The sequence below is a fragment of the Notamacropus eugenii genome, chromosome 7, assembly GCF_028372415.1.
Source record: "Notamacropus eugenii isolate mMacEug1 chromosome 7, mMacEug1.pri_v2, whole genome shotgun sequence".
Lineage (NCBI taxonomy): Eukaryota > Metazoa > Chordata > Mammalia > Diprotodontia > Macropodidae > Notamacropus > Notamacropus eugenii.
Window position 1 is genome coordinate 60,249,708 of NC_092878.1, and position 19,148 is coordinate 60,268,855.

The following is a 19,148-nucleotide window of genomic DNA, read 5'->3' on the forward strand; positions in this document are numbered from 1 at the left end:
TGGGGGCAATTGGAATGCTCCGTGTTTTGGGGTGGGGGAGGGGACAAGGGGGGAGAAAATTTGGAGCCCAAAATTCTGTGAAAATGAATGTTAAAAGTTAAATAAATAAATAAACTTAAAAAAAAAAAAAGAAAGAAAGAAAGGCTTGGAATATGATATTCCAGAGGTCAAAGGAGCTAGGATTAAGACCAAGAATCACCTACCCAGCAAAACTGAGTATAACACTTAAGGAGAAAAAATGCAATTTCAAGGAAATAGAGGACTTCCAAGCATTCCTGTTGAAAAGACCAGAGTTGAATAGAAAATTTGACTTTCAAATACAAGAATCAAGAGAAACATGAAAAGGTAATTAGGAAAGAGAAGCCGTAAGGGACTCATTAAAGTTGAACTGTTTACATTACTAAATGGAAAGATGATATTTGTGACTCATGAGACCTTTCTCACTATTGGGGTAGTTAGAGGGAATATGTGTGTGTGTCTGTATGTATATGTATTATATATATGTGTAGATATATGTGTGTATGTGTATGTATATGTGTATGTGTGTGTGTGTGTGTGTGTGTGTGTGTGTGGAGAGAGAGAGCACAGGGTGAGCTGAATATGAAGGGAGGATACTTAAAAAATAAAATTAAGTGTTGAGAGGAATGTACTAGGAGAAAGAGAAATGGGGAGGTAGAATGTAGTAAATCATCTCATATAAAAGAGGCAAGAAAGAGCTTTTATAATGAAGGGGAAGGGGGGGGAGGTGAGAGGGAATAAGTGAGCCTTACTCTCATTGGATTTGGTTTAAGAAGGGAATAATACACATTTAATTGGGAAGGCAGGGGAGAAGGGGATAGGAGAAGGAGGATAATAGAAGAGATGGCAGATCTAGGGAAGGAGTAATCAGAAGCACATGCTATTGTGGGGGAACAGGTCAAGGGAGAGAATGGAATAAATGGAGAGCAGGACAAGATAGAAGGAAATGAGGTTAGTCTCTCACAACATGACTTATGGAAGCATTTCACATGGTTATACATGTATGACCTATATTAAATCTCTTGCTTTCTCAATGAGGGTGGGTGGGGAGGGAGAGAGAGAATATGGAACTCAAAGCTTTAAAAATGAATGTTAAAAATTGTTTTTGCATGCAACTGGGAAATAAGTTGTATGGGTAATGGTATATAGAAATCTATCTTGCCCTATAGGAAAATATAGGGAGAGGGATGGGGGAAGGGGGGGTGATAGAAGGAAGGGCAGATTGGGGAAAGGGGTGTTTGGGATACATGCTGTCCTGGGACGGGGGGAGAGGAGAGATGGAGAGAAAATTTGTAATTCAAAATCTTATGGAAGTGAATGCTGAAAACTGGAAATAAAATAAATTATATTAAATATATACATAGCTCCTTAAAATACTCACACATACACAAATACACCTCTTACAGAATTTAAACAAGTCATGTTTTCTGTCTTCCAATTCTGAGAAATTTGGTTTCAGAAAACACCCTTCTGCCCAGCATTAATCTAGATGTTTAATTATCACTTCAAATCCAGGAGGTTCAAAGTTATTGCCTTCATTCTGGACCAACTGACTTCCCTTCTCACATCCTTTCTTTGTACCCTCATTCCTACTGTTCAAAAAACTGAAGAGCTCAAGTCACTTTGTCAACAGACGTGTATATTAAAGCTGAAGGATGCCTTTCTGAAAAATCATATCTACATAAGAGGCAGGTTAGGGCCCTGTCCTCCTGTACCTCATTCCATTAGCCTTGCTATGTTGCTGGACCTTCCAGGTGAGTTTCCCTGGGAGAAAGGATACTAAGGGACTGGATCAGAAGGGTAATCCATAGGTAGTAGTTGCCTTCAGCAGCCAATCACTCCCCCTGCCCCCATTCAATAAATTCCAGTAGCACCCTATTGCCTCCAGGATCAAATACAAAATGCTTTCTTTGGCATTCAAAATCCTTCATACCCCAGCCTTCTTCTATCTTTCTAGTGCTGTGTTCTTCAATCTGATTATGCTGACCTCCCGGGTATTCCACCAATAAGACACACAGTCTCTAGATTCCAGGCATTTCCTCTGGCTGAACCCCATGGCTGAAACACTCTCCCTCCTCCCTGCAGACTGTTGACCTCCCCGGTCTCCTTTAAGTCCCAATTAAAATCCACCTTCAACAGGAAACTTTCCCCAATCTATCTTAATGTCAGTGCCTTCTCTGTATTTCCTATTTATCCTGTACATAGCTAGCTTTGCATAAATGGCATGTTGTGTCCCCATTAGATTATAAACTCTTTGAAGGTAAGGACTGTTTTGCCTCTTTGTGAATTCCCAGGACCTAGCACAGTGCCTGGCACTTAATAGACACTGAATAAACGTTTATTGACTGATCGATTGATCACTCCCTCTGGGACGAGTTACCAAGGGTTATAATTTAACCCCTCAGTTCTGGGTGTCAATTGTGGAAAGAAGGCCCAGGAGGGAGCAGTGGTAGTACCTTTACTATTTACAACCACTGTCCCTTCAGCCATTAAGAATGGTAGAGCAGGAAAGATCCTTAGAAGTCATGCGCTTTCTGTGGATGAGAAAATTGAGACCCAGAGAAACCAAATGACTTACTCAAGGTCAGGCAGCTGAGTTAATAACAGATGTTTGAGTCGAATTTTGAGCAGTTAGGTGGCTCAATAAGTAGAGTGCCCAGCACTGTCAGAAAGATTCATCTTCCTGACTTCAAATCTGACCTCAGACACTTGCTAGCTGTGTGACCCTGGGTGAGTCATTTAACACTGCCTCAGTTTCCTCATCTGGAAAATGAACTGGAGAAGGAAATGACAAACCACTCCAGTAACTTTGCCAAGAAAACCCCAAGTGGGGTCAGGAGGAGTCGGACAGGACTGAAAAACAAATAATTCTTACGTTATATGACGCTCCCCTGGGAAGCGCATTATTAGGTAATGATAACTGCCCCAGGACTTCCCTGAGTAATGGAAGTAAAAAATCTGAATTGCAGTCCCAGCTCTGTCTCTAACTAGTTATCTGACTGTAAGTCGCACGGCTTTCCTGGGCCTCAGTCTCCTCATCCATAAAAAGATGACTAGAGTAACCGCTTTATATCACCGAGATGTTCCGCTCGTTCTCCCCACTTGGAGATCAGGACCAGCTCCCTCCTCTGCTTGGTCTGCAGGGCCCAGGTAAATGCCCAGAACCGAGGCGTCAGAGCTTGGCTGGCACCAAAGAAGGGAAGCCTCTGCAGCTCCGAAACAACTTCGGGGCTGAAGGGGGGCCGGACTGGGGAGCCTGCTGGCCCTTTAAAAGGGGGGACAGGGGACGCATGCGCGCGGGGTGCCAGGGCTGGAGACAGACACCGGGCGGAGTCTGGAGTCGGCATGGGGGGTGGCAGTGGGGGAGGGGGTGGAGCAGCTGGGGTACGCCGCGGCAGCTCTGCCCTTGTTCCCAGAGGCGGCGGCGGCAGTGGCGGTGGCAGCAGCTTTCGGGCCGCAGAGGACGCGATGGGCATATGAGCTCCCATCCCCTCCTGCAGCACCTCATGGACTGCCAGGGACCCGGGAGCAGCGCCGCTCCCTGCCGGGGCTTTGTGGCTCTCCTCTGGCGACATCCGCCGGCCGCTGCCGCTGGAGCTGGAGTGTCTCTGGGCAGCCCTACCCCCCCTCCGCTTCTTCCCCTCTGGCCTTCTCTCTCCACCCCTTTGCCCAGCAAGTAGGAGCCTGAGCCCCTCCTGCGCGTCCGCCGCCCTGCCCTGCGCCCGGAGCATCCTCCCCTCTCCTCTCCCGGTGACCGCGGGCATCGCCTCCCGCCGCCTCCCATGCTGCATCCAGTCCCGGGCGGCGCCCCCGTGGCCGCAGCTCGGAGCTCGCTGACCTCCGCCGGGCGCTCAGTCCGGCCCCCTGCCCCCGGCTTGAGCCCTACCAGTTGAGTTAGGGCGAGGGACTAGTATAGGTGAAGCTCTGGAATGGCATCGGCGGAGGAGCTGGGCACTGTGAAGTCACCAGCCCCCCGCTAGTAGAGGAAGGGTGGGAACAAGAAGGGTCTTCTTGATATTGCCTTACCTCTTTCTCTGCCCTGTCACCCTCCCCCATTACTTCCCTCCTTCCTCTTAAAAAATTTGTAATTCCCACCGCTGCGGGTTTCGTTGTGAAGAGGCAGCGAGCGGTGGTGTCGGAGACAAAGACCACTTTGTAAAGGTAGTTGGACCGGGTGGGATGTGCCCCTTGCCGTGCCCACTCTCCTGTAAGGTACAGCCGTGTATCCTCTCTTTGCTATTCAACCCCAGAGGGAAATAGCCAGTCCCCCCTATCCTCCCCTCCTCTCTTGTCCCTTCCTCTCCCCACCCCACTCCGCCCAGTCCTGTCTCCCTCGGAAAAAGCTGCCAGCAGATAGTCTGTTCCTGAAGCCGACTGGTCCAAGAGAGCCTTGATCCCTCGGGCTAATGTCGTCTTGTGTGCCTTGTGAAGGAATGTATTCTTCCCGAAGCTGGAACTGAGGGGCACTGAGTCAGTGTGCACGGATGTGCCTTGCCCTCTCCTTTTGAAGCTGATCCGAGCTGTCAGGCTTCTAGCCCGTTAGACCACTTCAGTCATTGTTCTTCCAGAGCTTTGGGCTGTACGGACTGTCTGTGTTTGTGTGCAGGCCTCTTAGGCTATGTTTTTTTTAGCCGCTTCAGTTTTCTTTTTAACAAATGCAAGACTGATCCCAGACAACCAAGAACCTTTCTGCCCTGGAGTGTACCCTGATATGGCACTGATTCTATCTTTTTTAAAAATTATTGTTTTATTATAAATGAACCACACCCTGATTTCTTAAAGGGGCCCTACACTCTGGTGGGTTACGTGTTGTCTCTCTGTCAGCGAGTGAGTCAATTCAGTTGGTAGTTTCCTGTGAGCTATCTAATTTTCCTTTTCTGGAAACATTTTTTTTCTGAAGAGTTTGGGATGCCTGGGGGGAAAAAGGTGGGCCCTAGTGGCAGTGGTGCCATCGCTGCCTCTGGGGTCAGGAGATCTGAGACCAGTGCAGGAGCACAGAGAGAAGAAGATCAAGAGGAGGAAGGGGATGAAGACCTCCGAGATGGAGGTGTCCCCTTCTTTGTGAACCGCGGTGGGCTACCTGTGGATGAGGCCACCTGGGAGAGGATGTGGAGACACGTGGCCAGAATTCACCCTGATGGAGAGAAGGTGGCACAGAGGATCCGTGGGGCCACAGACCTGCCCAAGGTGAGTTGGTCTGGGACTCTTTCTGAGCTGGCGCTAAAGGGTCCTGTGGGGTTCTTGAACTTCACAGACCCAAAGGCTATGAAACCTGAACCAAACTGCATGCATAAAAGGAGTAACTGGTGATTTGAAGGACTGAAAGAGCTCTCACCTGTTCAGGAATTTCTTCTCCACCAGTGTCTGAAATGTCTACAGTTTAGATACTTGGTTGAGTTTCAGGCACTATGACTCCAAAAAGGTCTATTAAAATACAAATGTGATTTGGAAATGATAAGACATTAAGCTCTATAATTCATCCTCCAAGCATGAATTAATTAGTTCATCAGACTAATTTTCTATAAACCAACCTGGAGTAGGGAGAGTGGGGAGAGGATGAAGAAGAGAAAGAAAAGAGTTTTCTGTCATATAAGTTGAGCTTGGGTGACTTCTTGTCCAGGGGTGTACAGGGGATTTAGAATGGTTTAAATGGGTATAGAAAAGTATAGAGAGGAGAGGTGTAGAGAGTTTTCATGCGTTGATTGGACTAAATGATCCTGGAGGCCCCTTGCAGTGTTAGTATTTTCTGTTGGTTCTTTAGCCCAGGTCAGTGCAGAGTGAGATACAAGCAAGTTCTGTGGGGAGTGAACCAAAGTTGGGAAACGTGGCTAGAAAACTGTCCTGATGACCTATGTTTGGATTACTAAAAGAGGAATGAATGGGGAAAAGAAGAGTCTGGGAGTGAAAGGAAGTACAAATGGACAATAAAAATAAATTACACCTAGCAGTTTGGCCAGGGTAAATTGAAAGAGGATACAATCTTCATCAAATAGATGTTCCCAGATGAGGATACCCTTCAAGGCAGACAGCATTGCGTCTAGATTGTGTTGTACTAAATGCCTTGCCTTCTTCAGTCATTTTTCAGTTGTGGTGTCTGATTCTTCCTGATCCCGTTTGGGGTTTTTTTGGCTAGATAATAGAGTGGTTTGCCATTTCCTTCTCCAGCTTATTTTACTAGATGAGGAAACTGAGGCAAACAGGAATAAGTGACTTGACCAAGGTCACACAGCTAGTATGTGTCTGAGGCTGGATTTGGACTCTGGTCTTATTGACTCAAGGTCTTGTGTTCTATTCACTTTGTCATCAACTAAGTGTCTAGAATATGCAAATGAGTTCTGGATAAATGTTTTTTGATGATAAAGCTATTGTGAGACATAGGAAGACCCCTCTCCACTATACACATATACACACATATGTGCATACACACACACAGTAAAGGATAGAACAAAGATGTGGAAAACTGGTTAGGAAGAGGTCATATCTGAATGCTTAGCATTGAATAAGAATGGATACAAGGACAGCTGGCATCATCAGAAGCATCTGTGGGGGCTTCTCATTAAAGAGACATGCCTCCCCCCCTCAAGTCTGCTGATTGGGGGCCTAGTTTTTGGTAAATGCTTTGGGTCAAGAAGATTTTTTTCTTTTTTTCATATGAGGATTGAGGTAAGGCCACCATGGAAAATCACTGGCCAATTGGTGTCAATTTACCTGTGATGAACATTGATCAAAAGTTTGGGGATTCCAGGGCATAAGATATTCCTGCTAAGTAAGGCTGGTTGTAAACTCTGATAGTGGTTTAAACTAAGACGTGACTCTCTGAGGATGGAGAGATGTTGGTGGATTGGCAACATCTTTTCTCAGGTATCTTTCATCAGGAAGAGGCCCATATCTGGCCAGAGTATGATTCTAATGAAGTCAAAAATATCCTGTGTTAGTCTGGTGATTCAAAGATAACAAAGAAACAATCCCTACCTTCAAGGAGCTTGTCTATTCCACAGGCTTCAGATATAAAAAGGACAGCACACTGGGTTATTGGAGTTAATGTTGAGTTGGTTTCTTTGTTTTAATTTGGTTTTGGGTTGAGAGGTGAAGATATGTAAGTGTTATATAGTAAAGTTATGTAAATGTCAGTAATGATTTTATTTTCCTTTCTATTTCTGACACCATCAATGATGTTCAAGAAATAAGACAGAAGTGGAGAGGGTTAGAAGGAAGTTTTGGAGAGACTTAGAAGGATTTGAATCTCCCCCACCAAACAATATTTGAGCACTTAAAAGAACACAGCCTGGAGAGCACAGTAAAATTGCCTAAGATCTGGTTTTGGTGTCCACATTTCCCTCTGCCAGAAACAGATATCTCCTGCCCCATCCCCTAGCCAAAAGGGAACCAGTAATCTAGGTAGCACAGTGGATAAAGCACTAAGCCTGCAGTCAGGAAGATCTAAGTTCAAATCCAGCCTCATGTACTTACTATGTGACCCTGGAACAGTCACTTAAACCTCTGTCTGCCTCAGTTTGCTCAACTGTAAAATGGAGATGACAGTAGCATCTACCTCCCAGGATTGTTGTAAGGATCAAGTGAGAAAATAAATGTAAAGCACTTAGCACAGTGCCTGTTACACAGCAAGCATTGTATAAATGTCAGCTTAGGGGGTTTGATGCTAATAGTAAAGAAGCAGCCTACTGGAGTGAATTAAGGGCTTTAGAAGGTCTAGGTTCAAATCCTGCCTCTTATAACATGCTAGTTATGGAATCATGGGCAAGTCATTTAACTTTTTAGGGTCCTGGGTAACTCTCAAAGAAGTTCTAGAAGAGATGCCAGCCTATAGCTAGTTGTTGATCTGTATTGATAGAAGTTTTCTTGATGAAATCATGGGATGCAGGGAGGCGTCTTTACAGACTTTCCACTTGGAATGAGGTTAAAATCACAGAATATTAAAACTGAAAGGGACTTTAGGGATTATTTAGCCCAATTTCCTCCTCCTCCTCTTCCTTCTTCTTCCCTTCTCTCTCAGTCCCTTCCCTTCCTCTTTTTCCAAATAAGGAAAACAAGGTCCAAAGAAGTTGAGTAATTGACCCAAAGTCACACTGCTAACTAGTGACCAAGCTAGGACTAGAATACATAACTCTGCAGTACTCAAATGGTCCTTTAAGCATGAAACCCAAATGCTTTAATCTAAAAAAGGTCAATGGATTGTCAGAGAATCGGTGTACATTATTAGAGTTCCCATAGTCCAGTAATCTCATTTTAAAAAAAGAGGCAACTGAGGCCCAGAAAGGTGAAAACATTTGCCAAAATCCCAAGAGGTATAGGAGATAGCTTTAGTAATGTTCTTCTTTCTTTCCCCTACAGTACCCCTCATCTTGGTGCCCCTATCCATTTGAAGTGCAAATGACCTAAAATTAAAAACAAATTACTAATGAACAACACTTAAATGTATAGATTTAAGCTAAATTAGAAAGGGTAACAATGTGTAAACAGTGCTTTAGCTATTAACGCTAATTTTATCTTTAAATGAATATAATCTTTTGGAAGTCCCTCTGGCATCTCCAGCAACCCAGCTGTCAGTTAGAGGCTATTAGCAGGTTCAAGGTTGGTGTTTCTTCACTCTCCTCCTGATCTATTTGTAGGGAATCATGGGACTGCTTTCACCATCCAGATGTTATCAGGGACAGCCCTATCAAATTATGGGGGAATTGGTTAATGGTAGAGAGTTCTCCACCCTGTGACTCCATCAGTCCTTGAGTGACAACCTGGTGATAACCCTCCTTCCCCTCTTCCTTTCTGTCTTATTTCTTGAACATCAATTGATGGTGTCAGAAATAGAAAGGAAAATAAAATCATAACTGACATTTACACATTTTGAAGTTTGAGAAGGAATTCTGATTATCTTACTTGAACCTCACAATAGCCTTCAGAGATAGGCACAAGAAGCATTATCTCCATTTTACAGAGGATGAAACTGAGGGTTGGAGAGTTAAGTGACTTGCCCATGGTCACACAGATAGTAAGAATCAGAAGTAAGGTAGACTTCCTAATCTTCATCAGCTATAAGAAAATGTTTGCTTGAGTCAGTGAGACGGTACTGGTGAGACTCTCTACTGTTTTAGCATCATTCACAGATAGACTTCTGGACCTCTTTACTATGTGATATTGAAATATAAACATCCAGAGGGAGAGTCCTCCTACAGTCAAAAATGCATCCAGGAGAATTTGAGACTCAAATAGTTTAGGATTGTGAAAGGTGTGTGCGTGTGTGTGTGTGTGTGTGTGTGTGTATGTACGTGTGTGCTCTTAACCCTGGCTCCCTGCCTGCCTTTACAGAAAGTTAGGTGAAGTTGTCCCAGTTTCTCCTTCGGAATTCCTGAGGAATCAACCACCAATCTTATGTAGAGTTCCTTTCATAGAACTGAAAGAGACCTTACTGATGATCTAGTCCAATCATCCCCTCTTCTAATCTTTCACTTTCAAGATAAGAAAATAAGTTTCACAAAGAGGAAAAGACTGGAACTCAAACCTAAACTTCTGTCTCGTCATCTGCAAAATTAAGGGATTAGACTTGGCAATGTCTAAAATCTGTTGCAGCACCAAATTCTTTTGCCTAGCCAAACTCACAGATGTGTTATAAGAATTAAATGAGATGATGTGTGTGGAAGCATTTTGACAGCTATAAAATGCAATATAAACATACGGTATTGATGGTCATGATGGTGGTGATGGTGGTGGCCCTCCTTCTGCCACCTTGCCCTCCCCCAATACCATTGTATAGGTTGTATTTATTTGGAATGACAAAAGACAGATATACAGTGGTCCTCAGTTCACATGGCATAGGGAAAGGAAAGCCCTAGATTTTCAGCTTTGTTGACTTATGACAGCAGCCATGTCAGTGGGGAAAGAAAGCAGAAGCTTCTTTTCCCCAGCAGAGATGTCATCTGTTTGGGGAGGCAAATCTGTTGCTAAGGACAACTCAGGCAGGAGGAGCTGCCACAGGGAGGGAAAAGGACAGAAGGCCAGTATTGCAACAATAGTTATGGAGCCCCTGCCCGCCTGCATTTCAAAGCTTTTCCTTGTAGAAGTGAAGGGAGAGCATTAATCTGCTAATCTCTGTGAGTGTCATAGCTCACTTCCCTTTCTCTGCTAAAGACCAGCCTCTTTCTGGGTAACCCCAGTTATTTAAAGGTCTGTGACAAAGAAACTAACAAAAACTCATCACCATGGGATGGTCTAGGTTCTTTCCTACCCCCATTCTACTTCAAGTTTCTTCTTACACTTCCCTTTATTCTAGATATATTGGACAGCATCACTCAGCAGTCACTAGTTCTCCTTCTGGGTAGCCACTAGGTCTGGGGTTGAACATCCAGGAAACCTGCTCATTCATGGCCTTGGATTTGGCAAAGATTGCATGATAGAGGAGATGCCCACAACTACCGGGCATCATTTGACAAACAGAGGAACCAGGATAAATACGATGGGAGGGGACGACCCTTATATTGGTGCAGGGAAACCCAAAGAGAGATGGGCTTTGTTCCCAGTGTAAGCTACAGCTAGAAATCAGATTTTCTTAATGGGAAGGGATTTGTCTAGCTATACTAGATTTGTCCTGTGCCATACTAGTCTTTTGGGTTAACTTAAATACCTGGGCTATGTGAGGCCTCCTCATCTTCTGATTTATTTTTTCCCAGACAGATTATGGGTCTTAAGGATTTGGAGGGGAAGGAGGGGAATCCCAGAGAGAAGTCATTGACTGAAAATAGCCTCTGTTTGTAAGAAGACTAAGACTTTCATTCCCTGGCCCCCAAGAGACTTTAGCATAAAATGTGGAAAGGATAGAATCCAAGGAAATTTGGTGGCCAAACCTGACCCAACTTTAACCTTTTCTATTGTGTCTGCTGCACAGTGTTTTCCTGTGACTCACACTGTCAGTCCTGAGCTTCCAATGAGCTTCTTCCACCCATCAAAAGGACTCTTTTGCTGTTCTTCCTGTCTTAAACCCAGCATTTATTTATTCTTAAGATCCTTACTAGGGGAAATTCTAGGGCGTGAGTAGCTTAGGATGCCCCTTCTGACAAGAGTTCTTTGCCTGTTTCCCACAACACTTAGTGATGGAACCCAAGATACTGGAGAGAAATAGATGCAGTCATTGATAGAGACAGGTGATTCATTTTCCCTAGTCATGGCCTCGGTGTCTTGTGGATGCCATAAACCACATCAGTAGTATAATAAGAGGTCTTGCCAAAAGAGAATGTGAAAAGTATGGATAATTTCTATGTCTTTTGAGGTCACAGAAAGACCTGTCTGACCAAAACACATCTCTCTCCCTTTTCCCCATCTCTCAGTCTACTAGGATATCAAATATTCTCACCATTACTTATTGCCTTGGATTGGTGTATCATACCCATGTTACATGGGAGGGGATAACATACTAATACATACCCAGTGACACAAGAACATGAGTTTGTTTATCAGATTATCAGACTGTCATCTGCTACAGGGCAATTCCCAGAGAGCATACTACATAGAGAAAATACAATTTAATGTAGCTAAACTGAAACATAGAACAAATTTCCCTGTTTTGATCCCCAGAGGGAAAGAAAGGAGGAAGATGAACCCCATAAGGAACAAAACTCCACCTACTAATGCCAAGGTAGTCACAGCTTGAGAATTGCCTAAAGCACTGTGGCCAAGTGACTGACCTGTGGTCCCATAGCTAGTCTGGGTCAGGAATGAAATTTGAGTTTGGGTGTTTATAACTCCAAGGCTGTCTCTTTAATCCTCTCTGCTGTGTTGTTTGTCTTACACTTTCTGAATCCAGAAATTAAATTTCTATAAAATATAATGAATCCAATAAAAGTTTTTTTTAAATCCCAGTGAGCCAGTTTGAACAGTACCCAAACATGTTTATTTCTAAAACTATTTAATCAAAACAAAACTGAAATTCAAATATTCTTCAAACCAAGTCAGTGTTTTGTTCCATATGAGTCCCAGTTATCGATAGTTAAGGTCAGGGGAAAAAGGCTCTGCACATGGTGAGTAAGTCTGGATGTGATACTATCGGGGAGGAAGGGGGGAGAATTAGGAGACAGTGCCAAAGGGAACATTGTTTTTTGTCCTTCATTCTCAAAGAGGACCATGACATTAGGGAGGTGATGCCAAGACATGGAAGTGAATTGGATTTAACCGAGGGAAGGCTGTGCAAAGTCATCAGCCTCACTTTTTTCCTCCACAGTCATCTGGGTCCAGTGGAGAGGTATAGATCAGGAGAGCTGGAAATGGCCCCAGATGTAGTGGAAGACCTTGACCTTTTTTAAGCTAAGGTCTTTAACAGGTCTCAGTTTGACTGAAGCAGTGCCCATTCAGTGATTAAAGGTAGGTAAGAAATAAGGTAGAGAATGGCCTCTTTGCCTAGTTAAAAAAAAATCAATCTGGAAGGGAAAGACCCTTAGGGTTCCCGACCAAAACATAAACAATTGGTATTTATATTTACTCAGAGCCAATCTGGGCCCAAACCATGACCAAGTGAAGCTTGGCCTGGGATTTATTGTTGACCAATTAACGTGGGAGGGGGGAGAGAGAGAAAGAGAGAGAAGAAAGGAAGGAAGGAAGGAAGGAAGGAAGGAAGGAAGGAAGGAAGGAAGGAAGGAAGGAAGGAAGGAAGGAAGGAAGGAAGGAAGGAAGGAAGGAAGGAAAAAGGAGACTGATTATGGAATGGAAGCATCAATTTCACTTGATTTGCACCTTCTCCCAGAAACAAGCCTGGCTTAACTGGTTCAAGAACTATACTTCCTCTCACCTTGTGACCAGGATTCTATTTCTTTTGTTTCTGCAGACTCCCATACCAAGTGTGCCTACATTCCAGCCATCCACATCTATCCCTGAGCGCCTGGAAGCCATACAGCGTTATATCAGGGAGCTGCAGTATCCTTCTTTCCCTGGGACCACCCAAATCTATCCAAAGGAAGGCACCACTATCTATTGCATTACCCTTAGATGAAAGCTGAGCCCTTGTCAAGGAGAGCACTGGAAAGGAGTTTGTTTTCATCCCATTTTTGTTGTGGATTAAGTGAGATAATAATTCAATAATAAAGCACTTGGCATAGTGCCTGACATATAGCAGGTGCTCATTAAGTGTTTGTTCCCTTTGTGTTGGTCCTAAAGTCAGAAGACCTGAGTTCAAATCCGGCCTCAGATATTTACTCTCTGTGGGACCCTGGGCAAGTCACCCAAACTCTGCCTGTCTTACTTGTCTTGGCACATTTCCTGACCCTATAACGTTTGTTCCCTTCCCCTGCCTCTGGGAGAATTAGAATTTTGGAGGTCCCCTGAGATATCTTATAGACTCCGGATACACCAATGTTAGGGGAAAAATTGGCCATATAGTAGAATTCCTAATTCAGTGCAATTTAAGAAGCATTGATTAAGCTCCTACTATTTTCCAGTCACTGTGCTAGGCTGTGGGGATCTAAACTGCTGTATGTTTGCATGACACATTTTTAAGTTGAATCTGCATTATTAACATTTTTCCATCACTCTCTAGATAAAAAACAAAACAGTATATCAAGCCTTGATTCATAGCATTTGCAGATTTCTGAGGTATAAATGCTCACATAACATTTAGCAATCAGCTCTGCTGGTTTGAGCTGTCTCCCAGCACACCCTTAGAAACAGACAAAGCAAAACAATTTCTGCCTTCAATGAGCTTATATTCTGTTGGAGAGAAACAACATATACACATTGTTTATAGAAACTTTGTGTTTCAAATATACACAAAGTAACTTTCAGGAATAAAGCACAGACCTAATCAGAAGAGTTTAATGATAAAACACAGACTACAAATGGCAAAATGGACGGATAAGAAACTGTGGGAGAGGGATGTTGTTGGTGTGGGTGATTAGGAGGGAGTAGGGAGTGGTGGTCAGAGAAAGGAGCTTTGACTACATGGTCTACCGCTCAGAATTACAATGGAGTGGAGCCATAGGGCAGTAGATTGTTGTGCCCTCCACGGTAGCAAAGGTAACATTGATTCGACCACTTGGTCCCTAAAAAAGAGGTTTTAAAAAATGAGTTATGCCCATGGTAGAAGGACAGATGTGTCCAAGCAGCAATGTGGCATTCCCATCCTTGCTTTCTCTTCCCTTCTAGGGGAAGCCAAATGATCCTTGACCTTTTGCCTCCAGGTACAATCATACAGGGACACAGTTCTTTGAAATTAAGAAGAGCAGACCTCTGACTGGGTAAGTGCCACCTTCCACCGTTCTTATCAGAACTGTTCCCTACCGCACACAACAGGAGCTCAACAAACCTCCTGCATTTCTGGGCAACCATGGGAGGTATAGGGATGTATCAGATCATGTCTGAAGCAATAGAAGATCATCTGTGGTGGAGGCAGGATCTTCATACAAACGGAGTTAGGTTAAATGAAATTCCTGGGCAACCTAGAAGAGAAAATGGATCCACAGAAGGGTAGTATGCAGTTTGAAATAGAGCCATCTTACCTTCTTGCTTTGGTATTTTGGAGGATAGGGCACAGGGAATGGGATTAAGGGCTAATTAAATTTATCAGGTGATGAAGATATAAAGATGAAAAAATTACACACTCCCTGCCCTCAAAGGGTTTATGTTCTACAAGATAAAGATGATTAAGCAAGGAAGGACAGATGACTTCTAACTGTAAGGATCAAGTGAGGTTTCATGAAAGAGACAGACCCTGAGTAGGACCTTAAAGGAGTAGAAAAATATCATGAGTTCATTCCAGGCAGGTGGTGCAGAGGTAGGAGAGGAAAGAATTAGATAAGTAAGGAATAAATAGTGCAATACAGTCAAAAAGGTAAGTCAGAGGAAGATTATAAAGACTCTAATGCCAAGATAAGGTGTTTATATTTAATTGGTAGGCAATGGAAGTCAACAGGTGCCTTAGGAGTACATACACACACACACACACACACACACACACACACACATACACACACACATACACACATACACGCATACCGTGTGTGTATACATATATATATATGTATATCAGATCTGAATTTTTTTTAATTACTCAATGAGGAAGCTACCTCCTCTAGTCTTCCTCCTAGAGTCACTGTCTAGAACCTAGACTAAGGGACAGGGAGCAGTCCTCCTATGCCCCTAGGGAGGACTCTGTTACTTTAGCAGAAGCTCTAAATTAGGGGTTCATAACCTATGATCTGTGAACTTTTTTAACATTTTGATGATTGAATTTCAATGTAATTGTCTTTGTAATCCTTTTGCAAAGAGTCCTTTTTTACTTTATTTTATTCCTTTGAAAACATTGTTCTAAGAATGGCTTAGGTTTCACTAGACTATCAAAAGTGTCCCTATCCCCAAAAAAGGGATAAGAACTCCTTCTCTAAAAGGAACTGGAATCTATTTGACAGAGGCCATGCCTGCCTCTCTTTTCCTCCCCTCTACTCCTTCCTTACCTCCAACCCTACCAATACCTAATGAGAGGCTGGTACCTAGTTAGGACACCGTGGAGAATATCTCAAGATTGTTACCTATTATGAGTAGGCTCATTTGCCATTTCTCAGTGAATTACCTGATAAGAGCTAAAGAACGCCCTGTTTCCTTCTTTTACGAAGGGCATAGTCTGAGTCTAGGTTCTCAGGGGCCTACCTAGTATGATAAGATAGATCTAATCAACTGGAGAAAGGGATCCAAGTTGCTTTGGAACTAAAAATCTAATAGAGCCCCATGAATTTCAAACACAAGAGCCCAGGAACAATGGGACTTGCAGTTAACTGAATTTAGACTGTCTAAAATTGTTATCGAAGAACAATAGAAAACTGAGCCAATTGCAGAGCAGTGATTGCTCCCAGTTATATGCTTCTTGATCAAACCATTATTGGATCACTAGGGCTTGAATGTTCCTTCTTCCACCCCTTCTTTCCCTGGGGTAAACCAGCTGTTTGGTCCCTTTGAGGAACAGTTATTAAAAAAAGGAGAGGTCAACTCTGAGGCCTTGGGAAAAGCATAATAGGTTTTTTCTTTCTTCCCTCAGCCTCCTTGAATCTAAGGTAGGGGCTTTCATCCTCGGCTAATAACTATTAGAAGCATGAGGGTGAGTGAAGGGATATAAAGAACACTGCTAACTGGCCCACTTGGTATTGCCCTATTCCTTCCTCAGGAGTTCTCTTGGATCAGGAGACCGGGGTTTGGGAGATAGGGGTAGGAGTGCAGGAAGAAAGGATTTTGTATTATAGCAGAAAACATATAATACAGGGGGAGAGGGAGCAACTTCTCCTTTCTTTATCATCACACTGAAAGCATCCCTCTTTTCTCCTTTTCTCTCATTCCTCATCCCTCTCTAAAGAGTAACCCTTTCCTCTCTTTCACAGGGGAGAGAGAAGACATGTAAATGAGACATGCCAAGCTAAATCAGAATCAGCCAAGAAAGTGATAGTTGTCTATTTTAATTTGTTTTGCTTGTTGCTTGCCCTCCTTTCCACTCCTTGCCCTTTTCAGCTTCCTTCGTTTCCACCTCCCCGCTCATCAGTGTCCTCCTCTGGGTCCAAGGACAGTTGAGCATTCTGCCTAGGTCTGACCCTCCCTCTTTCCCCACAGGCTGATGGACCTGGCTAAGGAGATGACCAAAGAGGCTCTGCCAATCAAATGCCTAGAAGCTGTGATCCTGGGAATGTATCCTTTCTCCTCACTCCATGCCCTTTTGTCCTATTACTACTCCGCCTTTTCTTCTACCCAAGCCTATTTGTGTCATGGTACAAAGAGCACTAGTTATGAATCAGAAATAACCAGGTACGAGTCTTGGCTCTGCCTCCCACTAGCTATGAGACTTTGGGCAAGTTTCTTGTCTCTCTGGATCTCAGTTTCCTCATCTGTAAAATAAGGGGATTATGCCAGATCTCTAAAGATTTTTTCATTTCCAAAAATTCTGTACTTCTATTCAGCCACTTTTCCCATGTATTTTTGGTCCAAGAGTGAAATGATCTCTGAGTCTCTAGCTACCACTGAGTGAAACATGCATCTCTTGCATCAGAGGCCAACCCTTGGCACTTTACCATTGAATTATAAACTATGAGGGACCTTTAGGAAAAAACAACTGGAAGATAGATCAACAGGACGGGGCAACTGTACCAGACACAGCCCAGAGAAGGTGTGAGTGCATGTATGTGTATGTATGTGTGTATGAGTGTATATCTGTATGTGTATTGTGCACATGTGCATGAGTGCACATGTATGTGAATGTTCATGAGTGGTGTGTGTGTGTATAGTATACCACCTGACCACAAGTTCATCTTTATCCTAATTGCTTACCACTTAGAAGAGGATTGGAAGAGAGAAGAAGAATACTGAGTGTAACAGAGGAAAAGATTAAAAAGAGGATAAGTCATCATCAGGGCCAGGAGAAGGAGAAGTACATTCTTAGAATGCTCTCTGGGTACACAAAAAAAACAAACAAACAAAAATCTATTTATCCTTGTAGGAGCAGTATCTGGGAAGAATTTGTCTTGGTCAGAGTTGGGAATCATGGGCTCTGGGTAATTCGAAGAACTGAAAAAAAAAAACCAGGAAATCAAGAGTTCAAGAGTTCATGAGTTTTAATTCTGTCTCTTTCTCAGGCCAGTCATATTTTCCTCCTTTTCAGCTCTTATGGGGTTCATAGATTCAAAGTATAAGAAGACCCTTAGAAGCTATCAAGTCTAAACAAATCCCTCCATTTTACAGATGAGATAACTGAGGCCCAGAGAGACTAAGTAATTCATCGCACACATAGTTTTTGTGGCAGTTTTTGAACCCAGGTCTTCGTGACTCCAAGTCCACTGTTATATCCCTCATATCAGTGATATCAAACTCAAATAGAAATGGGGGCCACTAAACATAAGGATCCCTGCAGGCCACATGTTGACTTAGAAGCCAACACATGTTTATATATTTATTTTTATTACTATATCAACATACTAAAATTAGATAGGATCTACACTTTAATCTGGTCCAGACTGTCCTCGGAAATATGGTGGACCAGTAAAAAAAAAAGAAACATGACTAATGTGAAAATATGTTTAATATGAATGTATATGTACAGCCTATATCAGATTGCATGCCATCTTGGGGAAGGGAGAGAGGGACAGAAAATTTAAAACTCAAAAGCTTGTGGAAATGAATGTTGCAAACTAAAATAAATAATTTATATTTTAAATTAAATAAATCAATAAATTTTTAAAAAAGGAATATTGTGGACTGCATGCACCTTGAGGTCACATGTTTGACCCCTCTCCCCTATGCCATGCTACCTCTCTGCTTATTTTAATTTATAAAATAGAGTTAGGAACTGTTACTCTTCACTCCAGAGGTGTAAAAATTTAAGCCCTTTTCTAAAAATGTCTAAAAAGTATGTTCTGGGAAACTGTGTGAGATGGTTCGCCCCTGACTGAAGGCTTTTATATATGACTATGAGAAGACTCTGTGATTCGTCATTATAGGGGACTCCCTCTACCAACATAGGTTATGTTATTTCGTTGAGTCCTCGGGAGTCACTTGAGCAGCCTATCAAGTGTACGCAAATTAAGGCCAGTTACAGGACTAGTTTGCATCAGAAGCGGGATTTGAACCCAGGTCTTCCTGACCCCAACTCCCAGAATCCTCTCCTCTGATTCATGCTACCTCTGCATATTGAGAGAAGTGAGAAATGAAGTAGCTCTGAGAACTTCAGGTCCATGTTTGTCAGCTTCTCCCAGAAAGTATAAAGGTTGGTACCAAGTACAAAGGGCTTGACCCTTATTTATGGGATAAGCTCCCCCTTTGGGATTCGAATCTGATCAAAAGCAAGGGGCTACTTTCTAGGTCTTATACTGTAGTCATTAGACTGCCTTACGGGGCATTTAGGGATTCCTGAAGGGTTTATGGGGGCACTTTGTACTAGATGAAAATCTCCAATTCCATTCTATTTCTTGTTTCAGTCATGTCTGACTCTCTGTGATCCCATTTGATATTTTCTTGGCAAAGATATTGGAGTGGTTTGCCATTTCCTTCTCTAGCTCATTTTATAGATGAGGAAACTGAGGCAAATGGAGTTAAGTGACTTGCTCAGGATCACACAGCTAATAAGTGTCTGAGGTCAGATTTGAACTCAGAAAGATGAGTCTCCT

At 43.1% G+C, this 19,148-nt stretch overlaps 1 protein-coding gene across 3 annotated transcripts in view; it reads left to right on the forward strand.

Annotated features, from left to right (window-relative positions):
* Positions 1-3,429: 3,429 nt before the first annotated feature.
* The window catches only part of VASH1 (vasohibin 1), a 33,953-nt gene continuing 18,234 nt past the window's right edge, over positions 3,430-19,148 (forward strand). For 2 of the 3 annotated variants that reach the window (XM_072623173.1, XM_072623172.1), the window contains exons 1-4: positions 3,430-5,205; positions 12,845-12,933; positions 14,193-14,249; positions 16,606-16,680. In XM_072623173.1, coding sequence (XP_072479274.1) covers positions 4,927-5,205; positions 12,845-12,933; positions 14,193-14,249; positions 16,606-16,680 — 500 coding nt within the window. In that variant the 5' untranslated portion in view covers positions 3,430-4,926. Of the gene's footprint in view, positions 5,206-12,844; positions 12,934-14,192; positions 14,250-16,605; positions 16,798-19,148 lie in introns of all 3 variants that reach the window. The other variant, XM_072623174.1, reaches the window with a different exon arrangement.